Raw genomic sequence first — 24479 nt, forward strand, 5'->3', positions numbered from 1 at the left:
ACAAAAACGTTTGCTCTAAATTATTAAAACTTTACAGATTTATATATGATGTTTAAAAATACAAACAGTCGTTAAAATATGATAAACTACGGAGTACTTTGTCCTGTCTGTTACGGTGATTGAGACAATTGGATTACTTGACATTTGTAGCGACCTACGTTTGCCACCTTGTAGCAATCAACTACTTCAAGGACGTTTGAATCACACTACCAGACTCCCAAAGAAACTACTATCTCTGTTTTCATTACCATGAGAATGAATTTTACAGTTTACATACAAAGAGTCGTTAAAAGCGGTATAAAGTGGTTGCGATTTTACTAATCTTCTGTCTTCTAGAATGTTGTACTGTTTTACTTAGAAAGATTTAATAAATTTTGGTTTGACTTTAGTAGAACCTTATACAAAATTATCGTAGACAAATACTTTGCTCTCTTTAATAAACCAATTTGAAAACTAATCTAGGTGTGACAGAAAAACATTTGGGGGGGGGGGAATTAATTTTTGTTATTTTAGCAATTTTTATTAGGGCCTAGCTAAAGTTTGAGATGTTTAAAAATGTGGATTATTCGTACAGAAAAATTTAAATTAATTCTTGGAAATGGAAGTAATTGTTATTTAAGTAAACAATAAATAACAAATAAATGCCTAAGCAAGCATGCCAGCAATTTTATTTGAAAACTATTCAAAATTTCACAACTTAAACCATTATTATCTTTGAAACGGTTAGGTTTATGAAAAAATCACAAGAATAAAATCGTCTTAAAATTACATTTTCTACCGGAATACTTCATAAAATACAGGGTGTTCCATAAGAAAAATCTAAGTTGGCGGCCATATTGGAAAAATGGCGGCTAAAATAATTTTTTCGGCTTGACTAAAATTTTTTAAATAAAAAATCCAAGGCACTTACCATTTAACTTTTTTTGATGTCTCTTATGGTTTTTGAATAAAACGGCTGGCACACTAATATCAATCACCCTTAGGGCATTAGGCCATAAAATTGCATATAGATTCTAAAAAGACCATAACAATCACAGGTTTCCAATTTTTTAATTTCCCTGCCATTTTGGAAAATGGTGGCCATTTTTGAAACAATGGAATCAATATTTCTTATGTATGTTATGGTCTTTTTAGAATCTAGATGCAATTGTAAGACTTTGTTTACTCTTTGCATTTTCGCTCTAAACGTACTCGTTTAGGAGCTACATGATGCAGAATGTACACTGCAAGTCAGTTTTTCTTAGCTTTAACACGCTGTAACTCCTAAACGAGTAGCTTTAGAAAAAAAATGCCAAGAATAACAACGTTTTTAAATTGCATTTAATTTCTTTCAAACAAATCATAAAATATAGGGTATGCCGTAAGAAAAATCCAAGTTGGCGGCCATATTGGAAAAATGACGGCTAAAATTATTTGTTCAACTTGACCAAAACTTTTTAAACAAAAAATCCAAGGCAGTTACAGTTTAACATTTTGTTTTATCTCTTATAACTTTCGAATAAAGCTGGCACACTTATATCAATCACCCTGTATTTCGGTATTCTAAACTTAGGGGATCGCTTGAACTCAAGAGCTTAGACAGCATTATACATTAATTTTCTTACTATAATAATACTATTTTATATAATAATAATAATACTTTAATAATAATAATAATAATATTTTTTATAAATAATAATACTATTTTATTTTAATAATACTATATAATAATACTATTTTCTTACAGATATCAATCAATATATTTATTTTCAGTAGCTGTTTAATTGTCTTTAAAGAAAGATACACCTTAAGAGTGAAAATTAAATATATCATTTGTATGCTATTTTTTAGAGAAATTATAAAAAAAGTTATAAATGCATTTTATAAATCTCTAATGATTAAAAATGTAGATTAACTTTGCAATTTAATAACAATTAATTGTGAATGGTAAATAAATTAGTGAGATATCTGGGTTTGAAACTTGATGCTTATTGAGTGGAAATTACCGATCTCTTGTTGACAATGTAGGCTGGTTTGGGTGTGCAGTATGGTTGCCCAAGAATGTTAACACATTGTAGATGAGGCGTGTTTGATGAATCATTATGATAATGAATCATTTGTGACCTTCCATTCGTCTGTCACTAGTTCATAATGCAAATTTTTTTGTCATCTATTTTACTAGAAGATGTGGTTTATGTAAATTAGGCTATGTCTATATGTGGGTTTGTTGTATTTGAACAAAAAAACTATTAATCTTCTTGAGCACAAAGTTGATTGAATTAAATCAAAGATAAAACTAAATAGTATAGCTTAGATTCCATGATGAATTACGTATGTTAAACACGAGAAACACAACATCTTTGATTGACAATGAATCATCGCATGGACATTCATTCCCCATCACCAATATACATTTAAATATCACACGCCCCAATCATTGAATTTAATACATAATTTGGCTGGAATAGTTTTTTTTTAATTTTTTATGTATGACATACTAGTAAAAATGTTGTTTTTCCAATCCGATATAAAAGGTTCATTTGCAACCTTCAAAAATAATTGATACATTATCTAGTCCTGTATACAAATGTAAACTTCAAATAGGAAATATAATACAGTAGTTGGCACTAATCCAGTGCAATATGACACAAGGTTTTCATCACTATTAAATCACCTTTTTAAATATTTAGTTAAGTCTTTTCGAACACATGTTACAACTTTAGGCGTAAGCTGAGCTAACAAAGAGTTTTACCTATCTGAACAGTAGCTTTAATCATGTTTGATTCTTAACACTCTTAAGGCTACTTTACTAAGAATGTGTTCAGACTTTTCAAAACAATGTATTACAACAGTGTTATGGACATCTACATAAAATGGCTACTTGTCAAGGGTTGGCTGTGACAAAAATTATACATTTCGTAAAAAAAGTTCCACATATTGTCTGTTACAAAGATGTATACAATGTGTACGATTGATGAAATGTTGGACTTAGCTTTCTATCAAAATGCAAACAGACATAATCTAAACCAAATATTCCTATTTGACTAGAAAAATATTCTTCTAAACTAATTGTAGTTTTTATGATGCAACTTTTCATTTGTATTCAACGTTTGTATTATTCAATCAAATTTATATTTTTGAACCAAAATGGAAAACGTACTTTTACTTTGATACACGGACTTGAAATAAACTCAACATTTAACTATCCAGAAATATTTTTATTACCGTTTTTGTTAAGGAGAGTTTTTTTTACTAAAGTGTTTTAACGATTGGGGAATATTAGCAAATTTCCCATACAATAGGGAATAAGTTATTACCTACACTCGGAACCACTTTACTTTTTTGTTTTGATGTCCCCAGAGGCCAAAAGCACCCTATCTTCAAATTCATATGTGTGTGTGTGTGTGTGCGTCTCTGTTAGAACGATAACTCAATTAAAAATTATCCGATTTTGATTCAAGTCTTAGAAACCTATGTTTATTCAAACAAATTCACAAACTCTGTGGAACCGCGTTTTTTTTAAATTCCCTTGTTATTCTTTTAAAGAATAAGTAAATTCTTACAGGTTGCTTGGTCATCAATATAATTTTATGTGATTTGGAAAATGTTGGTTTTATACTAAGCTATTGATATTAACAAAAAACTATACTTTATTACCGTCTTCCTTGTAGCAGCTTTTCCAAGTACTCATTCATCCCAATGCTATCCCCTAATGCTATTTAAAAGGGAATAAATCTGTCACTGTATTAAAATTTACAATTGAAAATTGAATCAGGAAAGTTTAAATTCGCCTAATCTGCAGGTTTGCAGGGGTGGGAGTATTTTTTTCTTGTCATAGTATTTATGATGTTGTATCTGTCCATAAGAACAGCCCAACTTTAGTTTATATGTGATACAATCTTCAATAAAAACACTTTCCATGTAGACACATTTATTTAATTCGACCAAGGTACAATAACATTCTTAGTTGTTTGAAATTGATCTCTCTAACTACCATACCGAAATCACATTAATGTTCAGTCATGTACAGGAAACTTTACCTAAAGACATTTTGTTTGTGACACAATTTTGATGTTTTATTTCTTACGAAGGAACAAGGACAACTCTTAGGCAACAATGAGCCATTAATTAAGATGAACAATAAGACAATTAGAACAGACACCCGTTGGTGGCAGGCTTTCTACACCCAGCGATGGAGTATTCAGAATCCATTTTAATTAACAGGAAACCAGTTATCATCAGCATCATCGCTGTATCGTGGCGCTGGCTTCTAGTGATAAAATATCAGTTTCATTTTTGTTTCTATATGTCAGGATAGTTTGAACAGCAAAAATTTTATCGATGGTTTTTGTTTTTAGCTAAGAGACCTAAACATTAAATACTGTATCTGAAAACTCATTAATATCTAAGATATTAAAAAAAAAACTTTTTATTGTCTTATAAGATGGAAAATACCATGTAATTTTTCCACTAGTAAACTGTTTTTCCACTAGTAAACTTGGTTTGCTGGTTTTGATGAAGGTAATAGTTGTGATTAAAAAATATTATATAATTATTCAAATTTATCTCTGTTCATAACAAGGGTGGATTTTCTTTTTTACTACCATTTATATCAACCCTTCTACAACAAACGAATTCAAACTAATTGAGAGGTAAACAAAATTGTAGGCCTAATTTGTGCTTCAAATTCTTGTTGTCTTTTTAGAGGAGTTGTATGTGTTGGCTTAAATAATGGTGTGTATGATAAAAACTTAGTTAATTGTACTAGCCAACTGTGTCTTTTCAGCTCTCACTAATTTTTAATCTCTCAGTTGTAAAGAATCACTCGAGACCCTATCCTAGTGATGAAAAACTCTTTTGATTGATTTACTTAAGCCAAAATTATTTAAGACTTGCAGATAACTCTGATTGTATCCCTCCAACACGCTTCACTTGTCCTCACATAAAACACTAGATGTTATCATAAACAGTATGTCATCAAATGTGTTTTTGCAGGAACCAATGATGCCTTTGTCACAATTGGACTTGGAAAGGACAAATACCAAACTTCTATCAAAGAGAAAGCTACAGAGAATGTGGAATGGCATGAAAAGTGTGAATTGTAAGTTGTTTATGTGTTTAGTGTCATATCACTCATATGGGATTGGTGTGTTAGATTATCCATCTCTAGAGATTTGGATACTTTGACATCAGCATTCTTGACATACCACATTTGGTTAAAGTAGATAGGAAATCAGGGTTTCATAAAACTGATGTTTTTTAATTCCTTGTACAATATTCAAATTTATTTAGAATTTCAAAGTAGTTAAGCATAATATCAGCTGATTTATATCATGGATTATTCCCAACAGTTTGACTCCCTTTTGGGGGAGGTGGTAATGAAAGCAATGCCTCCTCCCCTGAGAGCTGAAGAACATGTTTAAAAATACTTTGAGAATACTGTACTAACGATAGGCCTCTATATTAGTAAAACAAATAAGAAAATATTTGAGTGTTCAATAGAAAACTACAGAATAGAGATGACATGGTTAGAGGAGATTTTTACACGACGCGGGTTTTTTCATGTGAGATTATCAATGTATTTCAATGTGCAGCGCAGGAATCTATAAGTTAAACCCCGTTTGTGAATACCTAGGTAGATTATGGAAGTCAAATAATGACACATATATCTTGACATGGACCCAAAAATACTTTATTCATCAAAAAAGTATAGCCTAACATTGAAATATAATGAAGTTTAAAATTCAGATTTTAGAGCCTCATATTTAAACATGTATCTGTGCCTAACCAAATATATCGTACTAGTCTAAATACAATTTTTGTGTCTTAGGTAACTGCAATGGAATTTTGTCAATCTCAAATCCAGTGGTACGGAAAAAAGTACCATCCAACCACTAATAAATGATTGTTAAATACAAATTATCAAAGCTACAAATATGTGAATGTTTACAGGCAAATTCCTAAGCAAGGCAATACCGCTGAAATTGTCTTAACAGTTCTTCATCACAGCTTTCTTGGAGTCGACGAGTTCCTTGGCTGTGTCAGCGTTCCACTGGCTGAAATGGATGTCTACGAAAGACCCCGAAACAGGCAAGACAAGTTGTAACTTCTATGCTATGTAGGAGCTTTGAGTGGGTTAACAATACATGTAGAGTTGCCAAGTATGTTTGTTCTTCGAATTCACTAAAGCAATGATAGGTTTTTGACATAACAATGTAAATATTCAACTATATTGGAGAATTAAACTCGAGCAGTCAGATTGTAATTGGTTGATTATGGAATATTATTTTACCCTTCAATGTCTAACTTCTTTATCAGCATCATTCGTGTTATAAATTTACCTGAAAGTACAAAAAAGGTGTCTAATAACACGTGTAATAATTTATTTACAATAATACTATTGACTCACAAGACTTCATTTGCCTATTGGGTCCGATGATGATTGAAGTGTCCAATCGAAATCGATCACCACTTACCATCTTTTATGTGTAATTACCGTCTTGTCAGTCAACAGCATTAGTTGTAACCCTCCAAGTTTCTGTAGTAAAGGTCTTAATTTTTGCCCATTTACTGTGCAATCGCATTGTTTTATTAAAATGTATCTTAGAAACTTAAAAACACTCTAAAGTATCCTAATTTATATACCATTTTGTTTGGAAAATCATGGTCTTCAATATAGTATATATAAAATATAACAAAAAAACAATTTTCGACAATTTTTCTGGGGTTAACATTTCTTACAAATTATAAAAAAACGGATAAAAGTTTAGGATTGTGCTCAATGACATTATAATTTATAGGCCTATAAATATTTTAAAATAGCCACTTCTTTCAAAATTTTTAGAAAAAAACATTTCAAACATTTAGCGATTGCTAAGAATGCATAGCCTTACAAAAGCTAGGAATCTGAAGGGTAATTTACATCAATATTATGGAGGCACTACCTACTTCTCCAGGATCATCAACAAGCCCTTCAACATCACTTAAATCTTCTTATTATGCACCACGTATATCACTTTATCACTACTGTTTATTTTTATCACAAAAAACAATTATAAACCTAATAAAACACATCAGACATCGATGTTAGGTTAACCAAGTTGTTAACAAATACTTACGTCATCTGTCTGCTACAATATGATCGGCACGAAAATGAAAAGCGTCTAGAAGCAGACATCGGGAGAAAGCTTAGAATCTGCTGAAAACAATTATTCCAATCTCGATCCAGTTCAATCTGATTCAGTCAGTCCCAAAACCTTCGCCAAAAAAATGTTTGTGAGTTGACGCGTCATACCGCAGCGGGTGTATTATCACCACTGCAGAGAGCTAACATATTATTACAAGAGTTATTAGACATATTTTTTGAACTTTCAGGTCTTCAACATCTGTCATTTAAATTTTGTTACCAACAGGTTGAATCTTGATAATAAAGAAATTGGTTCAGCAAAGCTGTATAAATATTTACAAGATAGAACAAACTACAATGCATTCAGTGTGCATGAGTATTCTAATTTATGTTTAGCTAAATAACTACACTTTACATTACAGGTGGTACAAATTGAAAGGGAAACCCGGCAAAGAGAAAAATAAAGAAGGCAAAGAACGAGGAGAACTGGAAGTCAAAATATCTTTCATCGTCAAATCTGGAAGTCTTGCTGATCTCTCCAAGAAAGAGAAACACAAATCATCATTAGGGCAGTTATCTACAGCTCTAGGTTTGTACAAATTTTGTCACATTAAATTTTGAGAGTTGAATTCAAAGTTGGCATATTTTGTGAACAAGTAAAATTTTTCAATAATTTTTATAATATTTTGTAAAAGATCCTATGCATCTACACCTAATTTTATTTTAAAATTTCTTGGTTCACTATATTTAGTATTTTCCACGGTGATTTTACATAACTGGGAAATATTCAAACAGTATTGCAAAGTTCAACAAGTTGCATGTTGTTGGAGAGTTTGTTTTCTGCACTTAATTGTGTCAACCTATACCAAAAAGGTCGGCAACAATCTATTATATATATTTTTCACTATAAATATAATTTTGATAAATATTCATATTCATATTCAAACATCTTTATTCGTAAATCATGTACATTGGTGGTACAGTGAATAGTGTCAGAATACTTAAAATAAAAATACTATTTCTATTTATGGGAGGTGGAAAATTCATCAAAAGAATATAATGCTAGATTTATTAAATGCTCCTTTAGAATTTTCATGAATTTAGATTTAGAGTTTCTTTTTTTATGAATTCAGGGACAAATTTTAGAAAATCATTACCAGCATATGAGGGGTTTTTTCAAAAAATTTTAATTTGTGAGGCTGGACAAACTCCTTTCTCCTCCTAAAATTATAAGAATGCACTGAATTTATTACTTGCTCAGATTCATTTTTTTTTTCGATAAGAATTGTTTCATAAATATATAGCCCATAAACTGTAAAAATTTATAATTTCTTAAAATGTTCTTTTGCCGAATCATCTCGTTTAAGCTTAAGCATAATTCTGATAGCTTCTTTTTGTCGCTTCAGAATACTATCCATATTTAATATTTTTGTTGACCCATATAATGCTAAACCGAATGAAATATGGGAGTGAATGTGTGCAAAATATATACTTTTTAGGGTTTTCAAATTACAATAAAAGGACATTTTTGATAATGCGAACATTCCAGAGTTAGTTTTGGTTAAAACTTTCTGTGTGTGTTTATCCCAATTCAAATTTTCATCTATTGTTAATCCCAGAAAATTGATTTGATTTTCCTTTTGAATGTTATTTGAGTTGTAAGTTATTGTTGGCTCTTTTGTAATTCTGTTCTGTGCTGTTCTGAAATTTATAAATTTAGTTTTTTGTGAATTTAATAATAAGTTATGATTATAGAAATAGTTTCCAATATTCTCTAATTCTACATATGTAAGAATTTCAGTTTCTTCTGTAGAGTTAGATGATACAATCAAATTAGAATCATCAGCTCAAAGACATATTTTAGAATTTTGCTTGTAGGTTAAAGTATCTTCCATGCCCTTAAGGTAACACAAAAAAAGCAAAGGCCCCAAAATTGAACCTTGTGGGACCCCAAATTTAATTGGTTGATAAGTTGATGATGATTTGATAATTCTATTATGATTTGTCAAATGGGTAATTTCCACGAATTGAGATCTATTTGTCAAATAGGAAGAAAACCAAACAAGAGCTCTTTTTGATATTCCAATTATTTTAAGTTTTTCTAGTAATTTACTATGTTTTATACTATCAAACGCTTTAGAAAGGTTCATAAATATGCCAATTGTATAATGTCCTTTGTCTACTGATTCAATGACTGATTCGATAAAAGAAACAGCTGCGCTCACAACTGATCTTCCATTCCGGAATCCATGCTGATTATCATCCAAAATATTAAATTTTTCAAAAAAACTCTGATAATTGTAAGTATTATTAAATACTAAATAGATAAATATTAAATACTCCTACAGGTTTCAATTCCCGTAACAATTCTCATGTTATCCTTATGGAGAATAAGTTAACTGTTGTAGTTTGCTTGTTTATGGATATATTTTGATCAAACTTGGCAAATTTATTTATTTCATACTAAGCTATTAATATTTTGCTAAAAACACACTTCATTGCCCTCCCTGAAGCAGCATACCTAGATACTTGCTTAACATAATTTTATTTAAATAGATTTCATTGAAAATCCAATCAGCTATATTAAATGGAAATTTGCTTAGTCTGCAGGTTTGCTGCGGCGGGGGTATTTAAAACTGATATTGATAACATTTATATACACTTTTACATGTATTTTTCCTAGTTTTCATTGTCTCCTGCGATTGTAGCAATATCCCTGATTGGCCTTTCGGTTAACAGATTTTTTGTATGACCGCCCGGCTTTGGATAGTTCACGTGCTACTATAATTATATTTTTGCAAGGGTCTACATCAATGGTATATAAGAATCACAAAAACTAAAAGTGAAATCTGTTTTAAATACGCAAATTGTTGTGAACATGCCAGGGATCGAACACATTACTCTCCTCTAGAGATCCGAGCATACACCTAATGCATTATCTATTTTATTTTTATTTGCTAGTATGTTTTCGGTAATTTTATAATATCTGCAAGTTTTAAATACTAATGTACTTTTTTCTTAATGTATGATGAAATATGTGAACATACCCCTCAACATTGTCAATTGAATTGAAATCTTCTTCATTTTCCACAATCATGGGTTTTTACATGACATGGAGACTTGAAAAGAGAACTGCCCATAAGTTTTTGCAATAATTATTAAAAGTTAAAATTTTTGAAGCTCGATACAAAATAAACACACATTCTCAGGCCTTTGTCTGATTATTAAAATTCACAATTCCCGTCACAGTTCCTAGTTTTCCCCAGTCAGCTGGACACTCTGGTAATAATAGTTAATTTAATTTACCAATACAAATTGCAGTACTTTTAAACAATATGATCTATTATTTAAATCAAAGTTTTCATTTAACTTGGTTTTGAATTTGCTTCTAAAATGAAAACAGGAAATATTACCTGACAGTAAAACCAGTATCTGCAGAATATTTCCAACCCATACTTTTGAGATTCCCTGCTCCCAATAATAGTTTAAAGATTTATTCACAAATACACCCATACAGAACAAAATTATACAATCTTTGTATATAGGCAACATATTTTTACAACATAAGAATGTCATGTCAAAACTGAAAAACTGTAGCCTATATGATTGCAACTTTCTTTTAAATAATGAGTACTGTTTACTATTTGGTTAGTTGAGAACCGAAAATCTATTTTGGTCAGCAACTGGTACTGGTACTGACTTTGACAATGTCGTACGAACACAACACTAGTCAATTTTAACAAAATATTGTATATCTTGTCAGTTATTTTGTGAGGGTTAAAAACGTATTGCTATTCAACAAACACCATAACTTACCCGATTTTTATCCACAACAAACTACTCCTAGGCCTATGTGTTGGCCATAGCCCAAGCTATGGCCAAAGAACGTAGGCCTACTTTTAATAACATTGAAGTACATACACACACTCACACGATATATTTCTCAGTAATAGCACTCCATTTCACCTAATAAAGTTAAACCGACCGATTTTACGAATATTTAACGCCGATGACAACATGACATTAACTCGAATTGGTGTTTGTTGACCGACAACAGATGACAACTAGACCGGCTCAACAGGTGAATTTCGATCAGTTGTTGTCTATTAGTACCTAAGTTCGCCGCTTTAGCGCGTAAACCTCGAGCGGACTGAAATGAAGGATTTTACTTCCAAGACGAGACATTCGTTCGAAAAGTTCACTTCAACGTCTTATATTCTCAAGCGCTTACGATACATTTACGACCTACATGCCGGTAATCGGAAGGTTAGATATATTAGTCAATCTTACGTTCTTGTTTTATGATAAATTTTCATTTTAATCCACATACTTTCGTTACAAAATTTGATTTTAAATAACTAAATTTCGTCACTACGAATTCACCGTCTTTAGTTTAGACCCGCCAGTTCCTGCCTGACAGTGACTAGCGGTGGTTATCGTTTGGTTTGATTTAAACCTATTAGGTTTAAAGATATGATTTCTCCGAGTAATTACCGTTAATCGTTAATTCGTTATAAGTTAATTGTTCGTTGTTGTTGTTAATTGGTTCGTTGTCGTTATGAGTTAATTCGACGTTTAAATATCCCGAGACTTGTCGACCGAGTTCTAAACCCCGTCTTTGGCGAGTGAAAGAATCAAGTCTGGGAGTAAGCTGAGTTGAACGATCAGCTACGGAAATTTGTATTAAATTAATTTTAAACAGTCTCACGTTAAATTATCCGTTCAATTGTATCAATTAGGCCCCGGCGACTCCGTAGGAATTGTGTTTTTACCTTAAATATATTCAATATTATATTATTTACAAACGTTTTAGCCAAACAGTTTAAAGTTTAATACGAGTAGTTTTATCAAATTGGCTAAGATAGAATACTCGTCGGTCCTACAGAGTCAATCCAAAAGTTAGGCAAAATTTACCATAACACTTTAACGAAGGCTGGGATGATATAACTTCAACTACGGGCGTCTGCAGGATTTCCCAAGCACTTCTAGAGCTCTGAGCCTCCGATTAAATTTAAATAAATTGACCAGTCAAAGCCGTGACAACTTCGTATCGACCCCTGGATTTTTCTCGGGTCCTTCTGAGCACTCCGGGGAAGAAATTTTAGTGTGGCCGGTTCTAGGGGTAGGCCTAGCCTGACTTAGGTGAATACCAGTTTATTCCCTCCCTAGAATTTTGCGTCACAATTTTATTCATGAAATTAATTTGTCTTGATAATAATAATGAGATTCTAAACTTGTTATGCAGTATTAAAGAATAAATGGTCAACACTATTTTTCTATTGGAGTAAAAAAGTGCATTAAAACATTGGGAATTCCAACTAGCGAAAAATGCTATTTTTGTCATACAAACTGCCATAACTCTCATTAATGCTTTGATAGCTATTCATTCATCAGATAGCACCAAATATAAGCCAGTGTTTGTTTGTCAGTGCAGTCTGTGTCACTATGGAGGGAAAGTTTAGGATCAAATCACTTAGAAAATCTTATCTTTTAACTAGAAATATAAAAAGAGTAGTTTGTCTTAAAGGTAAACATCATTTAGGTTTAACTAAAATTTTTATCTACCTAGTAAACTGTGGTAAAATTTAGTGTTATAAGATTATATGAAGTGTTTGAATTTAAACTATTATTGGTTGGCTTGCTGTTCTTTTCAAAATCTTATTCAAAATATTATTTCCATATTGAATTTTTCCCATATTGTATTTGAGTTCATATATGTATTTGATGTTTTATTAGGAATTTTTCTTAAAATGAATAATTTCTACGAGTTAACACTAGAATCAATATTTGATCACAAATTGAGGTAGTCACTAGTTACTTACTGACTAAAAGTAACAAAGGAGTAGCACTATACTAAGTAATACTATTAATACACAATATTAGCAGTGTGGATCATAAAATTAATAATGCCCAAACGTGAACATCTAATTTAATATTGAACAACTTTTAATTTTAATATTCTCTACTATTATGAATATACATTTTTCAGGAGGAAGTTTGATCAGTATCAGCAGTTTAGACAAGAGAAAGGGGCTGAAGAAATTTGCTAAATCATTTGGTAAGTCGATTTCCAGTGTTGGGAAGTAGCGCGCTACAAGTAGCGACGCTACAGTAGCGCGCTACATTTTTTGTAGCGTTAGCTGTAGCGTCGCTACTTTTAAGATTTTGTAGCTTTAGCTGTAGCTAGCTACATTTTTAAAGTAGTTGTAGCGGAATTTTAGCTACTTTTCTCGCTACATTAACATTGTTTGAGATAGTGATTTTTACCATAACCTCAACCTTACGTGAAACAACATCTTTCAAACTGAGATTTTCAAAACAATTAGGCCTACTTTATTGGCTTCATACAGCTGGTTGCAGCCGTTTCATTCCCTATTACAACGTTGTGTGGCCATGGAGGCCATTAAATGAGTGTTATCCACATTTTTAGCTCTCATTTCCACTACTCTATGATTACTGTCAGATAAAATAAAATCGCTAGATGCAGACGATGTTTAAACGTTACCAGTGACAAGACAAGCTATTGAATGCTTGCAAGTGATTGACAGGGAAACTAGTAATCAATGTAGTTTCTTTGTTATATTGATAGTGTTTTAACTAGGGTTTTAATGGAAACCAACTCTAAACCTTAAAATAATGAGAAAGCTGGTCTATCAACCTTTGCTTCAGCTGTTGATTGTGGTTCATCGTCACAAGCCCTCCTTGGTTAGATTACAAAGTTTTTTCAAAGGTTTACTAAATTAACAAAGAGGAAATTACCTGATGAGATTTAAGATATGCCTAGACTACATGATAATTGTAACGAAAAAATCTCCATGTAACATGAAACTTACATAAAAAAATAGCATAGTTTGCTCCTGCTAACAGCTCTTGTATTGGACTATTCCTAGGCTATGCTATGGTTTACGACGAATACCAAGTTCAATTATTAGGAATATATCTGTTTAGTCCTTACAAGAACAAAGCTACTATAGCCAACTTGTTACATAGCCAAATAGGCCTACATGTTATTTTTACTTTATAAATTTCAACATGTTTAAATTAAAAGCCGATTTCAGGATAAGTTGCTGAATACTGTTTTCTGAAGCTCAATTTGCCCTATGCATAATGACAATAAAGGACGATTTCTTGACATTGAAAAGTGTTATTCATAGAACAAGTAACTTATGACTATGGTTAAAAGTTATAGCAATGTCGTTTTTAACATTAAAAGTAAAGAAAGGCAATAAACTCCAATTTGAATAGGCTAGGCTCTGTAACACAAAAAAGTATTTATAAATAATTGTTTTACAGTTTAAGTGGTCTTAATTGTTGATATAAGACATCTATATTAAAGAAATAAAATGAGCTTTTAAAATATAGTTTGGTTGTATGTCCTTAAACTTAATGAAATTTACTTATAAGATGCTTAAAAATAATGCAATCCCCAAAGCAGAATGGTTCCTACGTGTCTGCAACGGCCTGTGAAAACCTCAAAATGTGTCCGCAAGCGCTAAAACTAAAAAGCTAAATAATGACTTATATACCGGTATATATATATATATATTCACTCTTTAGGGCTACTAGTAATATAGTTAAATAAAATAAGTAAATTTCAATAACTTGTATAGCCTACTTTTAAAACAAAAAACTAAAAAACTATTAAGGGGTAGGCATAATCAGGTTATTTAAATTTACTTTTTTTTAAATACGTATATATATACACATACCTTAACAAGTGTTAACAAGGTCTTCAGAAGTAAAACTTTAAACGTACTATAGTTTCTTTATATAAACACACTAGGGATGGACGGGATTGAAATTTTAGTTCGGGACGGGACGGGACGGGATTTTTATTTTCTTCCCGATTTTCGGGACGGGATGGGACAGGATTTTTTTCTGTGCATAAAAAAAGTACTGTATTGCCGTTACCAAAAAAGACATACGAAATCAATTTTTACCATTTGTGGCACTGATCTATAAAAACCAAAAAATGGGTAACAATTTACAGGTACCTATAGAAACTTGTGACTCGCGGGTCACGGGGTGATCGTCTGTAGAACTCACGGTCACGGCGCGATCGTCGTCATGACTCGCGGTCACGGCGTGATCGTCGGTATGACTCCGCGGTCACGGGGTTATCGTCGGTATGACTCCACGGTCACGGCGCGATCGTCGGTATGACTCCACGGTCACGGCGCGATCGTCGGTATGACTCCGCGGTCACGGGGTTATCGTCGGTATGACTCCACGGTCACGGTGCGATCGTCGTCATGACTCGCGGTCACGGCGCGATCGTCGGTATGACTCGCGGTCACGGCTCGATCGTCAGCATGACTCCGCCATCACGGCATGATCGTCAGTATGACTCCGCGGTCACGGCGCGATCGTCGGTAGGACTCTGCGGTCACGGCGCGATCGTCGGTATGACTCCGCGGTCACGGGGTTATCGTCGGTATGACTCCACGGTCACGGTGCGATCGTCGTCATGACTCGCGGTCACGGCGCGATCGTCGGTATGACTCGCGGTCACGGCTCGATCGTCAGCATGACTCCGCCATCACGGCATGATCGTCAGTATGACTCCGCGGTCACGACGCGATCGTCGGTAGGACTCTGCGGTCACGGCGCGATCGTCGGTAGGACTCCGCGGTCACGGCGTGATCGTCGGTATGACTCGTGGTCACGGCGCGATCGTCGTTATGACTCCGCGGTCACGGCGTGACTGTCGGTATGACTCAGCGGTCACAGCCCGATCGTCGTTATGACTCGCGGTCACGGTGCGATCGTCGGTCCAATAATCGCGGCCACGGCGCGATCGTCGTTATGACTCCGTAAATGTGTCCGCAGGCCCGCGTTTCTCGGCGTTTCGTGTCCGCGACAATGTCGCAGCGTCGCTCGTTGTTCTGCTTTGGGGAATGCAATATTTAAAAATAAGTACTAAATATGATGGGACACCCAACTATTTGATGCTGTTGTCGTAATGTTAGGTTTATAATGCCAACAAATTAAATAAAATCTAGGAATAATTCGTTTTCCAAGTAATGTTAGATACAATACTGACATTTCTTGTTTAAATGTTTGTTCAATAAAAATGTTGTTGCAATTAATTTTACATTTACCTAATGTGCGTGGAATAAAAAGTAACGTCTTTGGGAAAGTAGCTAAAATTGTAGCTGTAGCTACATTTCATTGTAGCTGTAGTTGTAGCTAGCTACTTTTTCGGAACTGTAGCTGTAGCTGTAGCTAAGCTACTTTTTTGGAAATGTAGCAGTAGTTGTAGCTAGCTACATTTTAAAAGTAGCTTCCCCAACACTGTTGATTTTTTTATATTCAATATACATCCACTAGAAAGATAGGAGGAAATCATTATTTTGATTGCTTCCCTCTTACCTTTGAAAACATACGCCATAAGTTTTTCTGACTTAAAAAATTATGATCTGGTAAAATATTTGTTACTTGCTTCTTCTTTGTTTTTTTATCAACAAACAACCTGTGAAAAAAACAAACATTCATACATATACTAATAAAGTACAAAGTATGAAATAATGAATATCAAACATCGGACCAGTAAGGTTTTTACCCCAATAGCTACATAAATAATTGACAGTATTTACATCAATATTTAGTTCTTAAACAGTCACACTAAAATAGTGTACGTTTTTTCCGTGCTGCATTTGGATAGGTCAATCATTTGATGCTGGAATGCTCAGTAAGTATTTATCTCTGACTTATTTGTTACAATTGATAAAGTTATCGTAGTTTTATAAATCTACATTAAAATGGGTTCAGGAAATATGAGGATTGAAACTAACTGTTGTAGATTTACAATGTATCATTGATGTATTTTAATATTGCTTTTAACAATAATGGTGGACGACATATTTCTCCACTTGGGTTTGGAATAGGGATGGACAGGTCTCGAAATTTCAGGAAATTTTCAAGAAATTTTAAATCTCTTCCACAAGACGAGATTCTATTTTGGTCTAGATTTTTTCGAGACGAGGAAAAATAACGCCTGCAGAAAGTAAATGCAATACCCGCAATACAGGAGCGCTTTGATGTTGCGTTTCCTCTGCGAAGGCTTTTTTATTTAATTATTAATTCCTTACATGTAAATATTGCCTTAATTGTTTTATAATTTTTTGTTTTGACATAGCAAATTATGAGAAGTTTTGTTAGTGTAAGCAGTGTGAGAAATGTTTTACTAATGTAAACATAGCCAAAATAAGTCACTCCAAAAGTATTCTAAAAATAACACAAGACTGAAAAATTGTTACTTGATACTTAACTAGTAAGACTGATATTTGAGACTGATAAATTTGGTATTTTTCAAAGTTGAACTGTATCCTAACTGATATCTCCATGTTGTTTCCTTTGCGGAAGAGTTATTTTTAATAGGTTAGACTTAATTAATATTTGTTTTTCTTATACTGATGTTTTTTATTAATTTTTTAAAATAAAAGATTTCAAATATTGTTTTCTATTGTTATTATTTTTGTATTTAATATAACCAGTCTGTCATAAATCAGAAGATATTTTAAAATGTTACAAAATCAGGTTAAAATGTCGAACGTGCATTTCTCGTTATATATGAGAAGGGAAATCCCGTCTCGATCTCGTCTCGACATTTTATGAGAAATAAAAAATCCCTTCTCGTCTCATCTCGAACTAAAAATCCAATCTCGTCCATCCCTAGTTTAGAACATTGAATTTTACAAACATCAACCACAAACGTTTTTCAGCCAATCCTTCATCCAACAAGAAACGGCAATAAAATAATGTTTCTAAGATTGCCGATTCAAATTTTTCCATAGTATGATTCAAGGTGAAGATTAAATCAGAAATATCTATAGTTGTGAGTCTAAACAGTACTTTAAAATGGAAAAAAATTAAAAATTAAAATCCTATATTTTAACAGGCAAAGTTAGGGCCACATGGCCCTTTCTAACACTTAAACTGCATACATAATTATAAATATAAAATAGAATACACAATTTAACACATTATTTACACAAAATCAATACTTTTTTTTGATAAAACAAAAACAAAATGAAATTACTGTTTTATACTAGCCTATTACTATTTTTTTAATGAACAAATAACAAGTCTGAAACTACTGTACAGAATTAGGCTGCATCTTGTAAACTTTAAATAAAATACTAATTCAAACTCATCTGTCCACCCTATTATGTGAAACCTCAGGGTAGTTAAAGTTTGTCATCTTGACATATGTTTTAATTTTGGTTGTACTGTTGAAGGGGGTGAGAATATCTTAATTACAATCAATAATATGGCTTGATATTGTTGATGATGTTGGTGTTCTCTGATTCTAGTGCCAGACTGATGAATTTGGGGATGGTTTATTGGGTTGTCTTATTTCTTTTTAAATTTAATTTACTTGTGATCATTAATTCATTTGATTTATTCTAGGTAACAAAATCAGTGGCAAAAGCAAAAGCAAAGAGAAAGATTTCCCAGAAACAGGGAGTTTGCATGAGGTGAACAAACTGTCGCGAGGTGGCGTAGGACTCAGCGGAGATATCAAACCCTCCCTTCAGAGGGCTGGGGATGCGGATCCTGGGGTCATCAGTGAAGGAGAGAGTGAAGACGGCTTCACGGTAAGTTTCTCTCAACAATAATAACTAAAATGTCAAGTTTGTGTTGGTTTAGATTCACTGTTGTACCATTAAAATGACTTCTCCAACAAGTACAAATTGTATGATGTTTTTCTATAGTTTTATTCACACAGCAATTTAACCCATTGTCGCCGACTTACGAGCGTTACTCGTCTGGCCGCTGCAGGCCCAAAATCCAACTTATGAGCCTAGCTCGTTTATTTTTATTTTTTATGATGTTTATAAATATCTTGCTTCTTGTTTTGCATATTTAATAATTTTTTTTTGGGAATAATGAAAGTTGTGTTGCTATAAAAACCAGATATCACCCAAAATACAAAGACAAATTTTCTATGTTATTTATAAGTGATTTTTCCAGATAATTTGTTGTAAAGTTAGCAATTTTTCCCCAGAAAATAACTCACACATAGGCCTATTTAATATTTGTGGATAAACACACCAACATAATAACGTATCGAGCCTAAGGAATCACCTTAATGTGATAGAGATCCTATTAATACATTTATCTTGAAACCACACTGATCTCTGCTACTATAATGAACAAATCAACCGTGTATGGATCATGTCAAGGAAAGGATGTGGTTAGCCAGCACATAACAAGAATGATCCATCCTGATAAATGTTAGTGATGATTTTAAGATTTAAACCTATGGTATCTTTGTTAGGAGTTTAGGTTTGGAGAGAAAGGGCTAAGGCCTGAGAATAGGTGTGAGAAAGGATAGGATAAGCAGGCTTACCTTAAAAAATGTAGGTATCCCACTTCATTCACTACAGAACACAGAAGAAAACACAAACAAACAAAATAAACACTGGATATTTCGAGGCCACTGGCCCCTTTCTCAACATGGAGAGTCACATTAGATATTAAGAGTCTTTAAAAGACTCTTAATATCTAATGTGACTCTCCATGTTGAGAAAGGGGCCAGTGGCCTCGAAATATCCAGTGTTTATTTTGTTTGTTTGTGTTTTCTTCTGTGTTCTGTAGTGAATGAAGTGGGATACCTACATTTTTTAAGGTAAGCCTGCTTATCCTATCCTTTCTCACATCTTTGTTAGGAGTTTGTTTACCAATTGGGCCGCAAATTGACTTGCTGATAACTTTTCAAATTTATATTACTAATTGGTCGCTTTTTTGTAAATAATTAACTTTTACAGTTGGATGACTTGTCACACAAAGGGTCAGGTTACTCACTAGAAGCAAATTCTACTCCCAAGAGTGGGTCTTTGGAGAACCTAGCTGGAGGAGAGATATTGCGACGCTCAGAAAACACTCCCCCCGCCAAACCTCCACGGACTATTGTACCTCCGCCCGAACCTGTGATGGACGAATGGGAACAGAAACTATATGGGAAATATGGGAAAGGTAATTATTTAGCTATCCTCCACTCAAACTGGTTAAGACTTCATTGAATGTATTGGTTCCTAAAAATACAGGGGTAGTAATTTTGAGATTTATATTTTGTAAAAGTTAAAGCTAAACTTGACTTGAGATAAAAATTGCAAGTCTCAAGTCACGTATTTAAACAAATGTAATTGGATAACATAAATCCAACAATGTGGTTGGTAAATTTTATAATTTTTTTCACGGATTAGATATAGGTTGTTACATAGTTTGTATTATGACTAAGACAAAACTGTTTATCCAGACGCCATGAATGTTGAACCGCCAAGTACACTGCAGCGGAGAATGAACAGCTTTAACACTAACCTTCCCATAATGCCTTCCTTCTCCTCTCCTCCCCCTGCGGCAACCTCTACCCCCACCACAGTCCCTACTTTGTCAACACCTACTGAGGAGTTAGGCCTAGTCACGCCTACTGAAGAATTTTCTCGCCAAGGCAAGATAATGTTTTTAAGTTTGTCCTCTTATTTTTCTCATAGTTTAGTTTCGGCTGACTTGTGATTCTTCCATCTCTGTTCCTGATGCTCTACTAACAATTTCTTCCAATTTCTGGGTGTTCTTGCTGAATGTTAATGTTTCACTAACATTTTAAAAAGTTTGATGTTCTTTTTTAGGTATTGGTTAGGGACTTCGGGCTCTTACAAAGTTTCTAGATAATTTATTTTGAGATATTTATATTCCTATTATTTTGTAATATTTTTATTCAATTTAAAATCATCTTAGAATAACTATACAAATAAGTGATTTTTATTAATTAAGTCATAAATGTTGTCCAAAATTACATGACATAGCTTCAAAATGTATCAACTATATCCCCAATATAACTTGTTTTAAAAGTTCGTATTTGGAGGAAAATGTTGTTCACATCAAATTAAAAACTAAACCCTTTCAATTTTTTTTCTACTTTTTTTACCGTTGGTTTCAGGAATTATAGAAATAACAGACAAAATTTTCAAATAATAATAAATCATCAACGTAATGAATATCTATAGGCAAGTTAAAAAAAAATCATATTAACTAATTATTTTTAAGTGAATGGTCTGATTTTACCTTCACTTAACAATAAGCTATATATTTTTGGATGAACTTTGACCCAAACGTTGATGAACTTTATTCTCCATTTCTGTCTTTTGAAAGTGCTGATATTTATTTTTTAGACCAACCTCCATACTCTTTTAGCTTTTAGGACTATACTTTAAATGAAACTTGAAATTGTAACAAAATGAGTTATATGACCATGTTTTTTGGGTCTACATACCTCAATTGGACCTTTTAGTCTAGAAGCCTTCACAGGTTTAATAGAAAAGTTTTCAAATTGTCACCAACTGACCTTCACTGCAAAATTTGACTTTTACTCAATTAAATTAATTTATTAACATATTTTGGCACTCTCTACTAAAAAAAAGCTTCATTTAAATTTTGAAAATCTTAAATTTGGCCTTGAGGCGAAGCGTCAGATAAAGTGATATCTTGATAAAATTTGCCAATTCCTTAGCCTTATAGATTTGTCATCCTTATGGATCAGTCAATGACAGTATTTATGTATGTTTTGTTTTTGTCGGGTATTTGTAGAATACGTTTTGATGTTTTTGTTATGGTTGGTAATCTGACCAACTTTAAACCAACAACTAATCAAAAGAATGCATTTGTAAGCAATTGTTTGTCATCTGGTACTGGCAAAGAGTGAAGCGGATTTTAAATTCACCCTGGAATAGGAGAGAAATTTCCAGTTGACAACTGCACACTGTGCAATAAACTTGAAACATACGTACTACAAGTTTTATATTTTACAATAGTATATGAAGTTGACTAGCAACAGATAAACAGTGTTACAACCTACTGCAGCTTTTTTTTTTGTCAGTTTTTGAAGAAAAGGATGGACTAGGTAGTTGATTAGATACTTTTTATGTCAGTATTGATGTATACTAGAGTATAATTCAAATTCATTAATACATTCAGTGCTCATGCCGCCCATTGTTTTGTGGGTCCATTGATATTTCCATGTTGAAAAGCATTCAGACAAATCAGGCCTCAAGTACTTTATAAATTGGGCATGTGCTACTTTAACACAGGTTGCCCGTTCTGATTTGAAATATGTCCCTACTTTTTGGACTCCGCAAAACTAAGTGAGGTAAAGGGGTAGCGGAATCCTACCCTGAGCACCGATGACGTCTGGGACAACCTGTGGGGCCTTGAGTTTGTCATCTGTCAGCATCCTTTCCTCCTTATGAGAGCCTGGCGAAGTATGATAATATGAATCAGAAATAAAATTTGGAATCTTACCACCTTAATGTACCTAATATTTCAGACTACTGTTTATGGGAGGGTGATTCCTGTGACTCAAAAAGTCAGGAAAAGAGTTTATGTTAATTTATTTTCATTTTCAGCACGCATTCATTTTCTTGCACCATATACGCTAAGTTAAAAAGTATGCTTTATGTTAGGTTATTACTTGCTTGATCTAGGATTGTTATAAACACTTTGCATGCTATCATTATCATGCTTTCCTCTTGTAGTCTAAGATGTTGTTGAGGATTAATTTTAAACCATAAAAAAGTATGAAAGTATTACTCTTTTAAATTGGATTTGATGAAACATTAAGCTGAGTCAGAAATTACCTTGAAGTGTCTATTTTAAAAATATGTTGATTGTACTATAGTTTTTGGAGGAAAAATATTAAGATCACAGTGATTTGTTATTTTGGTTTATGTTAAAGTTAAATAATACAACAAACTCATTTTGATCAATTTTAAAAATCTAGCCTGTTTTTGTTTTTAGACTTCAAAAAGAGTCCTACTCTATCTCATCCGAGCAAGACATCTTCCAGTAAAAGCTCCATGGAGCGAATCATCATAGGAGGAGAGACTGACAGCTTTAGTGCTCCGCGCACTCCACTCAGCCGCCTCAACCCGGAGATACTCAAGAAGTTCGATGGGAAGTCTCGAGAGGTAATTTTTACCAAAGATACATCTGTTCTGCTTATTTTGTGATCAGCTGTAATTACCTGTCAATGTGTGGGTACCTGAAAAAAAGTATCAGGTAGAAAGTGATCATGAGTATGTTTAGCAACCAAAGTAACACGTAGATTGCTTGGCGAGACCAAATGATGTAATTCTTGATGCAGTATCTAGATAGACCTACTTTGGGCTATTATTTCCTTTCATTAAACCCATATTCCCCTGTTTAATCTGAAGCTTATTTGTTATGTCTGGTAAGTTTAGATGGCATTGATGGCAATAAATTTGTTTTCTTTTTCGAGGTAAATTATGTACTGTGTAATTTTCTCTTTGGTTACTCTTTCATGGGACAAGTAATGTTTTACAAATAATAGATCATCCTAGGGTGGCCTAAGACTGGGAATCCTGGGAAACCAGAAATTCTGAAATTTCACCAGGATAACCTAATTTTAGTCTGCAATCATGGCCAAATCATGAATATCATCTGCAGTTGTGGTAAAATTGAGAACGTCATCCAAAGTCACAGCAAAATTATAAACACCTTCCACAGTCATGGCAATAATCGAAACATCTTTTGCGGTCACGGTATAATCAAGAACATCTTCCACGATCATTGTGAAATCATGAACAAGGTTACGGCGAATTCGTGTACATCTTCCGTGGTAATGGGGAGATCGTTGTCTCCCTTATTCGCAATATTGTAAATTTTTGATCGTGCATTTCCTTAAACGCTTTCTGCAGTCACGAAAATACAGGCTTTGCTTGGCTCGACTCAATCTGTCTTGAATTTAACCCGATAGTCATTATCAGCCTGTACCAAACCCTCAGACCCACTCTGTCTCATCCGAGCAAGACATCTTCCAATATAAGCTCCATGGAGCGAATCATCATAGGAGGATCACTGTTGGCCCGACACAACCCGAAAATATCGGGAACCCAAAGAATCCTGGGATCACAGCCAGGTCTTGCTGCAGGGAAAACTGAGGAAAGTGGCTGTATTTTTTTCCTGGAGTTCTTTGGCCACCCTGTCATTGTACAGTAGACTCCCTCTTATCCGGAGTCCTCGGGACCGAGGCCAGTCCGGATAACAGTTTTTCCAGTTAAACCGACATCCTTAAAAACTTGACTTAATTTTAGGAGAGCATTGTATTTAGACATGTGATCACTGGTCTCAAATCTTTTCCCACGAGAACAGTAATTTTAGCACCGCCCACTTCCTACCGATCTAGTCCGGTTAAACCGATGTTCTGGTAAAAATTGTACTGTTAAAGAGATGTCATTTCCGCTGAGTGTAGTCCGGTTAAACCGATGTCCAGATAAGAGGGAGTTTACTGTATTTGGTTAACACTATTTTCTAAAGAGAGCAATTATTGGTGTATAAACTAGTATTTTCCCAG

General features: G+C 33.4%; 1 protein-coding gene across 3 annotated transcripts in view; it reads left to right on the forward strand.

The window, feature by feature from the left end:
- LOC128997974 (rab11 family-interacting protein 1) overlaps positions 1-24479 on the forward strand; it is a 34563-nt gene that overhangs the window by 5810 nt on the left and 4274 nt on the right. Inside the window, exons 3-11 of one of the 3 annotated variants that reach the window (XM_054423849.1) lie at positions 4975-5080; positions 5932-6069; positions 7528-7694; positions 13095-13163; positions 16770-16796; positions 18518-18705; positions 19879-20086; positions 20370-20561; positions 22904-23073. In XM_054423849.1, the coding sequence (XP_054279824.1) occupies positions 4975-5080; positions 5932-6069; positions 7528-7694; positions 13095-13163; positions 16770-16796; positions 18518-18705; positions 19879-20086; positions 20370-20561; positions 22904-23073 (1265 nt within the window). The remainder of the gene's footprint in view (positions 1-4974; positions 5081-5931; positions 6070-7527; positions 7695-13094; positions 13164-16769; positions 16797-18517; positions 18706-19878; positions 20087-20369; positions 20562-22903; positions 23074-24479) is intronic. The other 2 variants (XM_054423851.1, XM_054423850.1) reach the window with 2 other exon arrangements.

The sequence above is a fragment of the Macrosteles quadrilineatus genome, unplaced genomic scaffold (assembly GCF_028750875.1).
Source record: "Macrosteles quadrilineatus isolate MER2022 unplaced genomic scaffold, UCM_ALF_1.0 Scaffold_7__1_contigs__length_78375512, whole genome shotgun sequence".
NCBI classification, from domain to species: Eukaryota; Metazoa; Arthropoda; class Insecta; order Hemiptera; family Cicadellidae; genus Macrosteles; species Macrosteles quadrilineatus.